This window comes from Cinclus cinclus, chromosome 3, assembly GCF_963662255.1.
Source record: "Cinclus cinclus chromosome 3, bCinCin1.1, whole genome shotgun sequence".
Lineage (NCBI taxonomy): Eukaryota > Metazoa > Chordata > Aves > Passeriformes > Cinclidae > Cinclus > Cinclus cinclus.
The window spans coordinates 60,880,169-60,898,306 of NC_085048.1; the positions used below are offsets into that span (position 1 = coordinate 60,880,169).

The 18,138-nt window shown below is 38.2% G+C and overlaps 1 protein-coding gene across 4 annotated transcripts in view; it reads right to left on the reverse strand.

Moving 5' to 3' along the window:
• AIG1 (androgen induced 1) overlaps positions 1 to 18,138 on the reverse strand; it is a 125,932-nt gene that overhangs the window by 58,439 nt on the left and 49,355 nt on the right. For 3 of the 4 annotated variants that reach the window (XM_062488901.1, XM_062488898.1, XM_062488900.1), the window contains one exon: positions 17,455 to 17,556. The exons of the other annotated variant lie outside the window; for it this stretch is intronic. In XM_062488901.1, the coding sequence (XP_062344885.1) occupies positions 17,455 to 17,556 (102 nt within the window). The remainder of the gene's footprint in view (positions 1 to 17,454; positions 17,557 to 18,138) is intronic. 4 annotated transcript variants of the gene reach the window in all.

Here is an 18,138-nt window from a genome sequence, read left to right on the forward strand (position 1 = left end):
TGCCTCAAGACCACTGACACCTGGCAAAGAGCCCCAAAATAATGACACTAGTGTAGCATGCTCAGTTTTAATCCCTATATTTCATGGAGATATGTAAAGAAATGCTCAAGAAGGACTGGTGCATAAGCAGTACAAGCAATTATGATGAATTCCACAGGATAGCTCCTGAAAGCATCCCGAGTTACTGGTTTTGTGGGAGGATAGTTCCTTGAAAGAATAATGTCCATCTGGAGGGGCAGAGTAATTGGAAAGAGGCACTGCGGGTAGGATTTAAACAGTATCACAGCTACTGGATATCAACTGTAAAACATGGTAAACATTTCAAAAAAAACTTAATAACTGGAAACCAGAAAACTTTAGACTTATAACAGTGTCCTTAAAGTTAAGTTTTTCTACATACACAGAACCTTAAAAGTTGAAAACTCTTCTCTCTCTATTGTGTACCAGTATGATTTCCACAAACACAACACTTCAGTTGCTGTACTAGGAACAAAAACAGGATGGGTATTCGACATTGGAAACACTCCATCTGCATTTACCACAGGGGTATTTTTTCCCATGGATCATAAGAAGGGCAGACGGGCATTCCCTTGAGGCAAACAGAGATGTTTTCAGAACATTGTGCAACAGGAATACTCCCTGACAACACGTCTATATTATTATGTTCTAAGTACAACTTTCTGTACTGCACCTTAGGCTATTTGGTGGTGGACATATTTTTCTGCCTATTCATTTCCCTGAACTTGTGTAGGGACCAGCTGAGCTAAACAGCCTTTTAAAAGCAGGACATCTCATTTAGCTACACAGATGTTCCTTACAAGTCAATAGGTCCATAAAACTTTCTGAAAAATTATCTGTGTATCATCATTACCCAGTTTCTCAATCAGCAAGGTGGAAAAGGTTATGATGAAAGAAATGCACGTAGCCACAGAGTATCTTGTGAGCAGACAGATTCCAACCCACTCGTTGTCCCAGCATACAGTTTCCTTACAGAGCCTCTATGTGGCCAGAGTTTGATAAAGATGTGAAAAGTGAGACAGTGTCAAATGCCATCCAAGGCTTCCCTGCGGACAGACTTGCAAAAGAAAGGAGAGATTCTGAGTTCATTTCAGTCCCATGAGACTTCACTCAACACACAGCTCATCTAAATGCCACCCCAGGAGGCATTTCCCTAAGCAACAGGCAAACATTGATCGCTGCCTTGAGGAGTGTGTTAGAGAGCTCAGCTTGGTTCTCCCTGGGTAGCTCATCAGCTCCTTCTTTGCACCTCTATTAGCACAGCAGGTTTGGTAAATGCCCTACCATGAACACAACAAGTGCAAGAACATTGCTGGCTCTCATGGTCTGAGCAGCTACCTTCCCTTTGCATCTCCATGAATTCCAGCTGCAGTAGCCCTCCTCACTGAGAAAAGCAGTTTTTCTGTGCTGCTGATGGTCCTTTCCATTTCACATCTGGAGAGCGTTAACTGTATCCCATGTGGTCTGAGTTTTAGCAGTAAAAACACTCCAACAAATTCTAAATAAAACTGATTTATTTATATTAACTGGACACTGGATACCCAAATACTACTATATAGAATCAGAATATCCTGAGTTGGAAGGAGCCCATGGGGAACTATATTTCCCTTCCTCTTCACATTGACATTACACCTTGACCTGTCCTTTGAAATCAATACTAGGGAAACTTCATGTTTTAGTGGTTGGAAGTTCAGAACTGAAAAGGTCAGAAGCTGAAAATAATTTAAACACAACATCTCCTCTGTCTAGGACAACTTAAGTACATATGAGGGGCAGAAGTCCCAGCTAAAACTCAAACGTGATGCTGTGAGGCTGTGACTTCCCCCCCAGCTTACAGCAAACTGTTTCTGCAAAGTCATAATTTGCTGCCATGGAAAGAATTACACTAGCAGACATTGAGCACATTGCTTCAAATTTTGAAGGACAAAACACTGCAGGAGGGAAAAAGATACATATATACAGTATGCAGCTACATAAAAGAGGAGATAAATGAAGTGGGGGGAGTGCTGACTAGAGGTGTAAAAATGGTTTTAAGTTGCTAACATGGGGGAAAAATTACCTAAGTGCTGGATAGTAAAATTTACTACCTTTCCAGAAGGTGGACAGTTATGAAGTTGATATCAAAGACTTACTAGGTGCAAACACATTTCTGCACAAATATCTTTGTTTAACATTCAAGCCACTCTTTGGTGAAAGCCAGAAAGATAAGTTAAATGTTCTTCAAAAGTAAACTACCACAAGTAACTAAAGAAACCAAAATATTATATTTATTTTAAAAATCACCACAAACACAAAACTGGGGAACTAATTGAATAGCTGCAGAAAGCTTTCCACTCCATCCAAACATGAAAAAACCTTCTTGCACTATATCACCAATGTGCCTAAGTTGTGTGGCAGAGAAATAATCGTTAGAACTGAGAATGTGAGAACAAAGGAGATGATGGTTTACCTCAGTCAAATACTTGTTCTTTATTTTACTTTCTCAATTTAACTTAGTTTTGAGCCCATCACTGCAAATTTACCAGCTATCATACCTTTTTGCTGTCTTCAGTGCTACATAACTGTGTTGCATGAGGTGGCAGAAGACATAACATGCCCCAAGGCCACCGCCTGAGGCTTGCTGCTGCTGCTGCTATGGTAGTGGAGCATGCTCTCACTCAGACTCTGCCAGGGAGCATGTATCATTTTGGGATTCATGTCATGGATAAAGGTGGTGTAGTACAGGATGCAAAAAGGCTGTGCTTGGCTGCTTTGTATCTAATTTATGGATGGGTGAACGAAGGAACAAAGTGTTAAGAGAATGCTGCAGACCACACAAGGCTGCAGCCGTGCTGTGGTGCAGCAAACTTAAACAATGCCTTTGCTCCAAACAAGGACTGGCTCCTGGGGAAAGCATTTATTGCCCAGAATTCATCATCAGGAAAATGAAAGAGAACAGGTTTTATTTGTACTGTAAATCATGTACAGGACCAGAACGCTTCACTGCAGTCAGAAGAAAATTGAATTCTGGTGTGATATCTGACAAAGAGGCAATTTTTTTGTTTGTTTTGTAACTGAGACAAGTTGTATCTTTGAGATAAAGGAACCAATTAGCATTTTTGAAGAGTCTTGTAATTCTTACTTAAGGAGGAAAAGGTAATGAAATTACAAGATGATGGAGAGGGTCCAGTACTGTAAGAAATTAGTTTGAAGAATTTGAATGCACCAAAACTGAGCCTTCTGGCTTGTAGGCCAGTGCAGGAAAGCTGATGCAAGAGCTCTGGCAGGGAGTGAACGCCTGCCAAATTCCTACTAATTGGTATTAAGGATAGCTGAAGAAACTGGTCTCTGAAAGGAAAAATAAAGCTTGAAACCTCAGACCAACTTCTTCAGGAGCAGAACTACTGCTGAAGAGAGTAGTAGATCCACGTGTGTGGATGGATATAGGCTAATGCCTATAAATAGCTCCAAGCTGGCAGCGTTACGGCAGGAACAGAAGCCAGAGTGTGGTAACAGCCGGCTTTGCTATAGAAATTTTCATCTTAATGCCATCTTCCTTCTTCCTGTAGGAGATGCATTAAAAACAGGCCTGGATAGTATTTTAAAACTCTATCAGGCTTTCAACAAGGTTTCATAAGGTTACATGAACAATTTTGAAGTTTCGTTTTAGAAATACAGTTCAATCTCTATGCAAAATCTTTTAAAATCCTAGGTTTCACTGTTTACATGAAAATGTCAAGGAATGTGACCCTTAAGTACAACTTTTACATTTAGTTTGGTAAGTTTTCTCTGCAAAAGTAGCAATAGTGGTAAGGAACCTTATACTGAAAGACTTTAGATAAATTCACCAGATTAAAGAAGCAAATATCCTTTGCTCCTTCTGCTGCTGTTAATTTAAACCAATAGGCAATTTTAATCCTCCAGAATTCATGTCACACCTCTCAATTAAGGAAAGAATATATAAGCCTAAGTAAACTGCCTTTAATACTCTTGTAAAGTTTAATTCATTTGTTTGCAAAGTGATCTGAGATATTTGGAAGATTAAGTACTATTTTCTTTTCCTAGAAATGGTTAGACTATGGTTGGGAATTCTGCTGCAGTAATATACATAAGACGACTTTCCATGAACATAAAGGAAACACTAGATTCTCAAGTACATTTCACCTGCAATGAGTACACTGACTTATACTAACAAAATTAAGAGAGAAGAGGAAAACCGTAGCACTTTTCTACCCTTCAGAGGTTGCTGGGGTTCACATTTCTTGCAAGAGTAAATGATAGTCATGCTATTCTAACATGTACTGACAGGAACTGCCAGGTCTGTGTCACCTGTGAAGGGACCAAGCAGGGACTAGTTCTTTTAAAATGTTGTGCAGTTAAAACACTATCAGAGAATTTTCAGTGCCAGGGAATTTTACATATTACTATTTATATTTCGCAATTGCAGTCACAGAATGTTCAGACTTGCCCTTCTCTGCCTAGCAATGTATAGGTGGGATCTTCCATGAACAACTCGACTTGGTAAAATACACTTTCAGGTTCACCCCAGAATGTTCTTCTGGACACTGTAAAACTTACCAAGAGGCTGTACAGTATTATATGACATGGTAATGGTATTTCCAGGAAAAAAAAAAAAAAAGAATTGCACATGAATAAGGCAATGAAAGTATGCAGGTAACCATGGCTACTGTTGTGAACTAAATAACATTTTTTATACAGCTGTGAATATTTGTATTTCTGCCAGCTAAGCTGTAGAGTTCAGATTTGAGACAGAACTGGTAAACACTGAATTCTTGCCTGAAGAAAGGTACTTCCCAAAGTGGATCCAGGCCTCTACATTGTGCTGCTACTCATTCTGGTGTAACTTTGTCTAGTAAACATACACCCTATTACCATAGTCAAAATAATCAAAATACAACTCTTCATGGCTACTTCTTACACTTTATTGTTAGTGACCCACTTTTGCACAACCTATTTTCTGTCTTAGGGGTATTTTTATTTCCTATTACCCACAATCACAACTATTGACATAGCTTCTGAAATAGCTTTGACTCCGTAGAAGAGTTTCATACTTTTGAAATGTCTATTAAAAATTTGTAACTGCTCAGCTTTCCTTGATATTGGTTAGTGGCAATATCCACCCACCCCCTTCAGCCCTCTGTTCCCCACCGCGCCCCATCCCCCCCCCCCCCCCCCCCCCCCCCCAGTCCCAACAGCATTCCTGGATAACAAAACAAAAAAACATTTCCAAAATGAAAGGGCAAGGGCATATGAGATGGAGCTCTTCTCCCTTGACATATTTTCAGTTTCCAAGTTCATCCTTCTTAAATCATCCTTCTGTTTACATATCAGCGTCTCTCTCTTCTCAAATCAATCATCATCTGAGAAGAATGGAAACCTAAGGGATTTTCCTCCTTACAGAGAAAAGGTACACCCAAAATCAAATTATTTGGAATAAGTTGTCAGTAGTTACTATACTAAAAGAAAACATAAACACAAAAGCAGTTGGTGAGATGAACCTGTACTTCCAGCGATATAAACAAAATGAAAATAATGAAATGCCTATTGTAACTAAGTGGAGCATGACTTAGGACAACATCTCCCTATTAAAAAATTGAGTAACTTCTTCCTTCCTAAACCTAAGTTTGAAACCCAAGTGAATGCTCATTCATACACCATTAATTTGTCGTCTTTGCCTGGTTTGTAGAGTGAATAATTTCTTAACAGAAGTATTAACTAATGAAGCAAACGCAGATTCACTTTGCAGTTCAATCTTTAATAAACTGCCTGTAGCTCCAGTCAAACCACAAATTCCATGTTTCGTTTCTCCTCTGTAACACAGGGAAAATACTATCTTCTGCCGGTCTTTACCTGTGCATTCATTTAGGCTGAGAGAAATTAAAGGATGAAACATTTTGTCTGTATCAAAAGAGCTCAGCTTAGATAGAATTATAGATGTTTTTTAAAATGGTACTATCTACCAATGTAATTATTAGTAGCTAAATGGCAATATGTATTAAGTATTTCTATGTATGGGGGGGGTGTGTGTGTATACACATATATACAGACAAATACTATGCAAACACTATATATATACACACATATATACAGGCATGATAAATATATTATCGAAGATTCACTATACATAGTAATCCTACCAAACTGATGTAATGGAGAATAAAATTCTGGGAGGCTCAGTAGCACAGTATTCAGACAAACAACTGGGAGATCTAAAGACCAATAAACTCTGGGGACAGTAGAGGCACCAAGTGTGCAAAGCAGGGCATTCTTTTGATTTCCGCATGAACAAAAATGCTGGAAAAAGAGAACTGTTCTGTAAAAACAGTGGTCACAAGAAACCAAACAAAGCTAAATTTCTACATATTGGTCTAAAATAAACTATGGATGCCATTTTCAATAGATGCTGGGTGCTTTAGACTTCTTTCTGGAGCTTTTTCTCAGTGAAGTATAGCACACACAATTATCACCTCCACATTCTATGGCTCTCTCCAGCTGACTACTATTAGCACCTCTTTATTTCAGCATTTGGTTCCTCTACTTTGTTTTCTCTCTTCTCCTCCTTAACAATCTATAAGGCTATCACTTTTTCTCTTAGCTTCTGACACATTATTTTCTTTCTCCTTCAAATTCCCTCTTTCCCATCTTTCATTCCTCTGCTTCAGAAGCAGAGACCAAAATGCCATCCACCTTAGTTTCTGATCTAAGAATATGTATATTATTATCCTAAGATGATTTGAAGCTGTATGTATTTCTAAACAACTTCCAGCCAACAAAAATTTTGTTTGTTAATGGAAACATCAGCAAATATGTGTGCTAGTAAAAAGACACCTTTAATGGATGTTTCCTTAATAGAAAATTATATAATTTCTCATTCCTTTATTTTAAAAACTGCCTTAAAATACAAAATTCAGCAGACCGATGTACATATTTCCTCTTTCCCATAACTAGTTCATAAAAAAATTCTACATTACATACTGCATTTGCAAAAGAAGCCACAAAAATGTGCATTGCAGTGACTCAGCAAGTTGGAACCCTGTATACTGGCTTTATAGAAAGCTGGTAAAGCTCAAAGTAACAGAATAAAAAGCTAGAAGCCCCAAGAAGCATATAAAATTTCTTCCTGTTGGAAATAAACTGAAGGATGTGATTTGACTGTTACAGCCATTTTTATAAAGAATTTCCTTTCTAAGTATATTTGACTTTCTATAGCATGCCTCATGTCAGCCTAGAATTTTTATGATATACCGGGAGCACTAAATTTGTACATAACCATGAGTAATAGTATTTGTAGTAGAGGCCACTTGTGTTGTGCAGCAGAATGGACAATACCAATTCTAACTCTTAGTTGCATTTGCATTCGTGAACCTCAGAGGAATCTGCAGCAGGCAATTAATCTCCTCACTGTAACTGAATGAATGGGATGCTGAGGCACATGAATGGGAAATCCCTCAGAGGTCTCAGCAAGCCCCAGCACGGTAAGGAGCAGAGAGCAGGCACAGGCAATCTGGTCTGGCACACCAACCCAGCCCCTCCTGGGACACTTCACAGCCAGACTCAGAGGCACAGTATCATAAACCCTCTGACAGATAGCAGCGATTTTCCAACTACCGTGACAAAGTCCCACAAAACACAGGCACTAGCTAATGAACACTTATAAAAATGCTTTTGATCAAACACTATATAATTTCCCTCAGATTGTTTAGAGAAACAGATATAGGAATAAAAATAGAAATATAAAGATGGGGTTTAAGCAGCACTTCAAATATACATAATTCCTTGTTTTGAAGAGAAAGCAAGCTGTGAAGAATTGAAGGGTATCAGTTAATAACGTAACGGAGATGAAAGAACAAATCATGTATTGGCTACTGGTCTGCCTTTTGCCAGTTTGAGACATTCCACACCTTCTGCTATTTCTCCATGGTCAGAGCTGTTTCCTGCTCAGATAACTGGTGTCAGAGGAAGGGAAAGGGTCACCTTAGTCAGACTCATGGTCTCTGACAGAAATAAGACACCTCTGAAAGGTTATGGCTTTTCCTGAGTAGGGCACCAGGATGGAACTTGGGTGCATTACATAAATGTCCAAAGGTAGAAGGGACAATTGTAGAACTGCATGACTAATGGCAATGGCTTATGCATCTGTCAAAAATATCCTCCATGCTACATCCCGAGTTTGAGTCTCTTGCATTTGAGGAGTTACTAAAAACGTACACTGTTTTTACTTATTTGTATCTCTGTGAGAAATTTTAAAATATGAGGATTGAAAATAACAGGTTATGCTAAATCTTACAGGCTTCCATGAGCAAAGGTCCCAAGGTTGTCCCCAAATTCTTGATTTCTGCCTATTGGCATGTATAAAACATTACTGCTGTGGCACTATTTCAACATATTAATCATCTCAATATTAAATGACTTCTGCAGAAATGATGTCTGTTTCCAAATACAAAGACACATAGAAGACAGCATTTAACAAAGAAAAAAGCTATTTCTAAACTGTGATAATTTTTTACAAAAACAATGTCAAAATATTTCCTCGTACTAGTTTTCCTGAAGCAATAATGGTCTCTGGATGCAAGGAGAAGCAGTATTTTTTATTCCATAAACTTCAAGGGCTGGAAAAAGCATAAAAGCTCTTGGGCTCAGATTCCCTTTACCAGGTCTGCTGATTCTTCTGGTACTGTGTCCATGTGAAATAACCCACTTTCCAACAATGATAAATAGGTAAAAATCTGGTCACAGAGTTAGTACATATGCCTTCAATTGAAGGAAAAGCTGTCTGCCAAACTTCAATCAAGTAGATCAGAGGTCTGTGAAAAAAAGAATCTAAAAGGATGGAATTCAGTTGCTATAGTGGCACATTAAACAAATAAATGAGATACCATGGAATGTTGCAAAATATTTGTGGTCTGATTAAGTCATATTTGCCACATGTGTGAACACTAACAGAACAGTTTAGTAAAGCGGGTACAATATAGTACAGTCCTACTTTTACTGTATGCAAAGTCTAATTCTTATCTGGGTGCTAATGGTAACCAGTGCATCCAAGGGTACATAACACTGCATTTTACTGTAACCATAAGGCAAAGCATAGTCCCTTAAATACATAAATATAGACAATGAATGCTTATTAGACTATTATAGCTTCAAAGAGATATTTGCATCCTTCCTCGTACTTGCAAGACATGCTAAGGAGACGAATTTTTTCATTGTGATAGCCTTTAGGATGACTTACATATGGAGTGTTTAGAGTACATAACTTGTAGCTGGTGGCTGACTTATTAAACCTTCTTCAATATAACCCATCTGCCTCCAATACACTTTTTTCCAGTGAAATGTTCTCTTTTCTTGATAAAAGACTTTGAATATACCCATTATTAATCATAACAATCTATCCCATAATGTTTGACTCTACTATCTGCCTATGTTCTCTGGAAAAAAAAAATCCAGGAAGAAAGCAGAAATCTATTATGTTAAAAGATAAAAAAAGTGTCTGATTTAGCAGAGAGAAGAAAGTACATGTATTTTTATTGAAAATGCATACCGCTTATTAATGGATTTTGCACTGATTTTAAAGTTGAACATTTATTTACATTTATAACCTCTAACTATGTATCTGATAAATGGTGCAGTAGCACCAGAAAATGTACCATCTTAGGCATTACGGAAAAGTTGTGCACAGCTCCGGAAGTGTTTATGGCAAGCAGTATAAGCTGCACAAAAAAGTGAATGTTAAAACAAAACCAGCATTCCTCATATTGTCAAAACTATGTGAGTGAACCAAATGCATTTCCATCCCACATCACAGCAGGTGTAACAAACAAACCTAGCAGTCCAGGGCCACACTCTGCTTCTAGGAAACACAGCTCTGTACTCCACACTCAGAGAAAGGCTAAGGCTCCCTTCATGTGTCCTTTTGGGGCTCTTTGGTTATTTACTTTGTGCCCATACTAATCACTTTAACAAACATTTGTATGAGCAACTTCAGCTGAAAGTCTGGCTTTAAGATTTCATTATCAGTATTACTACTATCAGCATAATTAGAGTTCTAGAGTTACACCTAGCTTTGGCTGTTAAAGCAGGGCAGTTTGAAATACAGACAGAACACCTCCTTACCTCTGGTATTTCAAATATGTGACCTTCCAGCTCACCTGTAACCCTCAGCAAACTGCATCTGTTTTAATATGCAATGCATTTCACACTTCACAGCTCATATGGAAAAATAAGGGTCTTTTTTTTTAACAAAGACTCTAGTTTTGAGAATCAAGACAATGTACAGCCTGTCAAATAAAAATATAGACAGATGCAAAGATGTCAACGTCATTTTACAGATGTCACACAGGTAAGTTTTATATGAACACAGGCCCCATACTCTTGGTGGCTGTGGATGGTTTTAATCTTAAACTTTTTTAAAGTTTCTGAAGCTCCTGGCATGTCACTCTGCAACTATTACTTTACTTACTGACCTGTAAACCTACATCCAACGGCAGCAGAAGCAATGCTCCTCCTCACAGCAGCACCCATAAGCCATTTCCTTGTTCTCAATTCCTCAAACTAATACATCTCAGGGAAGTATACCCAGTGAAAAGATGGAAGAAAATATGCTCCTCATTTAATCTTTCTTACTGTTTATTTCCTTGCTTCTCTCTTTCTCCTCCTCCTTCCTGAAGTGCTCTTTAACATTCTGAGTCTCTTCCAGCAGGTCTACATTATTCTTTGGCTCTTTTTTATTCACTTGCCTCATCTATTATTTTTCTATTTTTTTTTTCCCTAGGTAGTAGTTGGAAAAGCATCAGCTGACTTTTTAATTCACCTCTTTACTCCCACCTATCTTTTCCTCTCACTCAACAATCTTTCCATAACTCCCCTTTTTGTGCTCTCTCACTGGCTCTCTCCCCTTCTTGATTCCTTTGGTAGTAACTCCGCAACTTGATGCTGACTAGATGCTCTCATGCTCTCTGCTAGCAGACTGAGTTACGTGACCTTGTCAACAGAAGGCGGTTAAACTTCTTGAAAGAGATTTCATCTGGGGATTTCAGCTCTCAGGCTTTTAATTTTCTATGCTCACACCCAGAATAGGGCTTGCAGGTTTTGCTGTTACTAAGTGTTCAAAGACATTTTAGAAAAGGTTCCTTGATTCTAAGGTTTTGGGATGTTTATACCAGGAGGAGCCTCTGTGTGGGTTTTCTCCAGATTAGTGGAAATGGCAAACAATTGGAAAAATTCAGCATCTGTGTTCAGTTAAAAAGCTGTCTTCACCTTACCCTGATGAGTGTTCTCTGGCAGATATGTAACACGGTTAAGGCCAGCTTCCTACTTCACTAAAACGGCTGTGCTGTTACTGTGTTAGGTAAAGGGGTTTCCCTTATGCCTCCAGAGGATGCCATTTAGACAACTAACTCAGACTTCTTCACCCTAGCAGCCTCTCTCAATTTTCAGGTGCTATGCTATCACAGATTTTGACATACCACCAATTTCCAAGAGCTTCACATAAGTAAGAGAAAGTAAAAAAAAAAAAAAAAAAAAACAGACTTTTAAGCTGGTGCTGTTTTTCTCCCCAGAGCAGGGAGATAATTGATACCACTGTAGTTACACTCCAGTGGTGGAACTGGCAGATAATGAGGAGAGATAGCAGGCGAAGCCATGTAACTGCAGCATGAACATGAAAGAAGTGTACAAATTCAATAACATTATTTTCATGGGTTTTGCAAATATCCTGAGTCCCCAGGCAACCAGCTTCAATTGCTATTCTCTCCATTAGATAGATGTTTAAATAATAGCCATCTAGGAGTGGTTAGTCTGTTGGAAATTAAATTAAAAACTCTCCCTGATTTTTATCAGAAAACCTTGTTACTTATGTAAAAAGTGGGAATGCCTTCCTGGACCACAGAAAATTTTATTCACAGCTAACATATGAAAATACTGAAAACAAATTCAGAAGAGCACTTGAGTTGTAATATTCTTGAAACGCTTAAATTGGATTTAGAAAAAAGTCCCAGAAAAAAAGTAAATATCTTCTAGGCAGAAGCATGAAGCATTAAGATGGTTCAGTACACTTTACAAGCAGAGCCCATCCATGGGATGTGATGTGTTAGGAAAGAATCCCCAAGGAGTAAAATGCACTGTCTCAAATTAGCAATTTCTGAAAAGGATTTTTAGGTCTACATGGAGAGAAATACCTTGGTGAAAAAGAGAATATCTCCTTGTTCATACATCAGAGTAACCACTGTGTAGCAACTGACCAGTGAATAACAGAGAGATGTTTGTCGAGTAACTCATCAGTTTTGGACATTCCAATCTTTATGTTCAGGTTACTATGGATTTTGATTTTTGCATGCCTGTTCTATTGTTCTTGTTAAATTATCACAGAGAAAAGATTCATACTAGAAAAAACAACTTCCATAAAATCACAGAATGATTTGGATTGGAAGGGACCTTAAAGATCATGTAGTTCCAACCACCCTGCCATAGGGAGGGACCCCTTCCTTTAGATCAGATTGCTCCGAGTCCCATCCAGCCTGGTCTTGAACACTTCAAGGGACAAGACATTCACAGCTTCTCTGGACATCCTGTTCCAGTATTTCACCACCCTCACAGGAAAGATTTTCCTCCTAATGTCTAATTAACTAACCTGCCCTCTTTCACTTTGAAGCCATTCTCCCTTTTCCCTCACTACACATCCTTGTACCAAGTCCCTCCAGCTGTCTTGAAGGACCACTTAACGTACTGAAAGGTTAGAATGAAGTCACCCTGGAGGCATCACTTCTCCAGGCTGAACAATGTCAATTTTCTCATCCTTTCCTCATAGAAGAGGTGTTACATTCCTCTAATCACCTTTGTGGCCCTCCTCCGGACTCACTCCAACAGGATTATGTCCTTTCCACCATTAAAACAATAAAGGAGCACAAGTCATGGCCACCAGACCTAGGACAAGGCTGCTAGGACAAACAACTGGAGAGGTGGTTGATGTGACTTTGTACCACTCTCCAGTGGGCTCAACTTTTCAGCTGAGTAGTCAGCAATAAGAAGAGAGAGAACTTGTGAAATAGAGATAGAGATCTCTTGGATAGGCTCTTTCCTCTCCATAACTTTTCTTTTTTTTGCTATTTGTTCCAGTTTTTGTGCATCCTCTTAAATACCAGGACAGAGGGTAAGTCTTTCTAGAAATGCCTTTGTTTCCTTTTTCCCAAAAACAGCTTAAAAAATAACAGAGTACAAAACTGGAAGAGCTTATATAGACTGCAGTGGCACAGAACCCAGACAATAATCATTTTTCCAACTCCACAGATGCAGAGCGTATTTCTCTTCCCCCCTTCCTGACCTCTCCTCTAGGGTCTTCTTACGAAGACATTACTTTGTTTCCAACCTCCAGAGCATTTCAACTACTCAGTAAGTAATTTCTATCTCTGTATTTTGCTTTCCTTCCCACAAACAAAAGATGATTCACATTTTTAAAACAAATTTGAGACAGTGTCTGCAAAAACCAAAGAAAGACTCTCGCTGAAATGGTATGCTAATTTGGACAGATACTTTAGGCAATCCTGCCATGTAACCTGGCTCAAAATCAGCAATGCTCAAGCTTAAATTAATTCAGTCTACATATCTGTTTATGTGGGCATTGGTTAGAATAGGGGCAACCTCTAGTTTTACAGCCTGTGCTAGTATTGAAGAGAATTTCTGAAAACAAATGTTATCCATGCATCAACCTGGCCAGTCCCAGCACAAAAAGTTGCAAGGAATGAGCTGATAAAAATCCTGCTATGATACATTCATTTTATACACTAAAAGTAAGTCTTCAATTAAGAATTCCTCATACTATTAAAGATCAGATAGCCAGCCATCAGAAAATGGAAAAGAATATTTCCCATGGAGAACATGCCTTTGGAATTAAGAGCTGATATGGTTCCAAACTGCAGGACAGTCTACAGAAAACAAATTACATCTTCGATTGAAGAGTTCAGTAATCTGGCAACTGAAATTGTAGCCCACAAAGATGAATTCATCTGCATAACTAATAAATCCAGGAAGTGCACTTGACACTTCAGAAACAGACCAAGGCTGAGACACAACCCCACTCTGCAACAACTCTCTTTATACAGTTATTTCTGTGGACAGAAGCTTAGTTTCAGCTACATAAATGTGCTCCTTCAGAAAATAAACAGAGGTTAAATCCTTGTGTTGGTAAAATCAGCAGCAACCCTGCTATTGATTTCCCTGGTCATTTATCAAGTCATCGTGATACCATTGGTTATGGATTAATGAACTGACTGAGATGATGCAATACATCAGTTCCATGGCACAGTACAACTCTGTTAGTGATACCTTTCACAGGTGTATGAATCTTCACATTATGGTACCATAAGGCACCACTTAATACACAGATTTTCCCAAATACATTTGTAACTATCATGGGGGGGAAAGGGGTTGTGTGTGTGTGTGTGTGTGTATATATATATCTGTAATAGAAAGATGTTCTTGAAACCATATGCAATTTTATGGTGAATAGTTTCTGCACAGCAATAAGCCTCTCCTCTTTTTCTACAAAATGTTACAAAAATATTAAAAATTAATTGCTAACATGACTACATATTTCCAAGGTTAATTTCCCTCATGTTTCCCACATCTAGAAAGGAATTTTTTCTGTAATTCTGACTTTTTTTTATGTTGAAAAAGTGTTGCTATGAAGGAGTGGTATCTCTGAGCATTAACAAGACATCACGGTGCATTCAAGAAGATAGGAGTTTCGATATAGACAGTGCTGTAACTGCAAATAAGAGATGGGAAAGGAGGAAAAGGAAAAGGAGAATGAAAACTAATTACTACACGCTTAAAAGGCAGCAGGCTCTGTAGACCAAACCACTTTTTCCTGGGCTAATGCACTGAACTGGATGAGCTCTTCAAACAAATCCTTCACAGAGCCTTCAAGATAGTACCTTTAAATGCTTCTAAAGTATGAATACTCTCAAATATTTTAATACATACCAATATTTCTAATGAAAATATGACTGCTGTTATTACAGGCAGATCTCATGACTTTTCACTCCTTCTCTACATATGGATTTTGCAGATTGATGTTGACACTTGAGCCAGTTGTTACAGCTGACCATAATACAGCAGAAGGCTTTTTAATTGTGCAAAATGTATAGTACATAGTTTCATTTTTTTGTTTGTTTGTTTGCACTAAATAAATATTTTGGGGAAACTGCTGTGAAAAAATTCTGGATAGAATTTTGGTCTGGACAGACCTTTGTCTCTGAAATAACCTTTGACCTCAGATTCTTAGGAGCTGTACCAGATACTTTGTGGGAAGCTCACACAAAAGTGGGATTATTCAGCAATGTGACAGAAGTTAAACAACCCACCTCTCACTGATAGATGAGTCTCTTGTGTGAGTTTTGCTGTGCAAGGTTGGGCTCCAGCATGGCCACCCTTGCTTTCAGAATAGCTACTATTCCATCCTCACAACTGCTGTCAAAATGTTCAGGAACACATGGGAATAAATGCCTATTTCAGTATAAAGCAATAGCCAGGGATCCTGATTTTTCCAAACTGTATTCTCAGAGGTCCTATCCTTTCACCAAGTGGGCCGCTATCGTATTCTCTAAAATTTGTCATATCAAAATTTTAACTACTACTAAGTGTGATGCAAGCATTCTCAAGGTGGTTTAATAACCGTTTCATACTATGATGAGCAATGCATCAGAATTAATTAGCATGAAAGCTGGTGAGGATAAAATGATGGATAAAACATCAGAAAGAATGTGCTAAATGTGGTGAAAAGCCCCACAGCCATAAGCTTCCCCTGTGATCTAGCCACAGAACACTTGGATAAATGGAGACCAACACAGAACCCAATTCCTTTACAAAAGTCTTTCAAAAATGCTTTCTACAATATTTCAAGTTGAAAAAAACCCATCTAAAATACTTGGACACAATACATTTCAGCAAATCCTATGATGTCCAAAAATCTCAAACAAAAGCGCTCTTCACATATTTCACTAAGTATACATTTCTACAAAGCAACATGAGCTTGAGTTGACTTTTAGTTACAGCACAGAGAAGACCTCCTGAATAACTTCGGCCATTTGCTTCCAACTGCTTCACAATGTACATTCATGAAAAATGTTATGGGTAAGGCACTTCCAGTATATGGAATGTCACCTGAATGAAATGTCATCAGAGCTGGCACTGATCTGTTGTGGGGGAAAAATCAAGATGTACATGGTTTGGCAGTGCTTGCATGTGTTGAGTTTGTAACCTCAAAGCTCAAGGGAGAGCAGCCTGAACAAACATAGCAGGAGTCATCAGACTCTTTCCTCAGCTCTAGACACACATAATATCATGCTGTTCCTTTCAAAACATAAAACAGTACAGTATCTAGCAGAAGCTGATGTTTCTCTTGTCAGCAACAACTCTCATACTGCTCCTTTGAAACAAAATCTGGAGAACAAATAAATAGCAGTGTCATCTACACCACTCGACAAAGGACCAATTTATCAAGCACAGCAATGGTGGACAAATCTTGATCAAATCCTTGACCTGCTGTGGTGATATAGTGCACACACCCAGAAGGACGAGCTCTGCTGTTGTCTACTGATGAAGAGCAGTGCAAAATGGTTTGCCAGGTCTTGATGAGGAAAACAAAGTAATATTGAAACATTTTGCACAGATGCAACTAGAGAAGCAAACATGACACTTTTCAGCTCCAAATGCTGCATAGACAGTGGAAAGTACCTGATGGCAAATTGTGGCCTTTACTTTCCCTTGGCATTTAAACATATAGTTAAGAGAAAGAATGTCTGACTTGACATAGCAGAGAGGGATTAAAAGGGGAGATTCTTCTCAAGAAACTACCTTTATGATTACAAATGCATCAATGTTAAAGCTTTGCATTGATACATATAATTCCACAGTATTAAAAATATTCAGTTAAGTTTCTGCTACATAAGTCTGGTGTGCTTGAGTTATTTTTCCAGAAGTACACAAGTCCAAAGAATAAAGATTTTTTGAAAAAACATTTTAACCAAAAGGTTTTCATCATGAATTATACTTTGGTAGACTGGTAAAGAAACATTCAATTAAGTGTTTCTGTCATTTTAGAGCAAGATTTGTCAAACTCAGAACTTCTGTTTTATGGAACAGTCTCTTCCTCATGACCATGGTGACACTTCTCTGAGAAAGCTACCTTAGACAGGAAAGAGCCGAACCCCACAACAAGCCTGGGATGTAGGACACTTAAGTTCAAATCTCCAGTTCCAACCAAATAAGGATTCAAATATGACTCCAGGAGTCAAGGAAGGAAAGATGTTACTCTTCCTTGCAAATCATGTTCCTTAATCACTTCTGAGGGGATTAGCATCAAGAGATGCAGAATCATGCACAGATAAATCGGCATCGTACACTTCTATTTATGCAAGGAAGTGTTTGCATTACATTACTCACCATTCCATGATTTAGCCATGCTGGTATAAAATTATCAAGCAGCTTTGGGTAAACCAGTTCCCTGTCATAGATATAGATGCTCCAAAACATCGTCACAACAAACTAAGGAGAAAAAAAAAAGACAAGGTACTCTTAAATATATGCTTCTGAAAAATCAGTTGCATTCTTTAGACAGCAAAATGGGTCACTTAGCAAAGGATTTAAGGATAGACATGGAAATTATTGTTCTTTGACCAAATACTGTTATAATCAGCAATTTGAATCTGGATTACTCTTTTCATTCACGGAAGTTTTAACTTTTCTTCTTTTCTTTTTCCCTTAACTTTTAGCCAGGAAAAAAAAAGAATCTCATTTTTTGACTTACATACCTGTGGCCAAATTACAAGTGAATATTAGACTTTAGTAGCAGATGTGGCACATAAATAATGTTTCTCCACTAACAGGATAGAAAACAAATGGAAAATCAGCTAAAATATCACTTGGAATTCAAACAACGTATCAATATGAAACACTCGCTCCTCAACAGAAACCTGCAAATTCATGTTTGCACTTTTCTGTGTCAGCCACCAAAATAGCTTTAAAAAAAACCCCAAAAAACCTCTGATGACTCTCCATACAATTCATGGACTGGGATACACAGAAAAGAGGTCTAGTGCCCTGCTCATTTGTCAGTATGAAATTTGG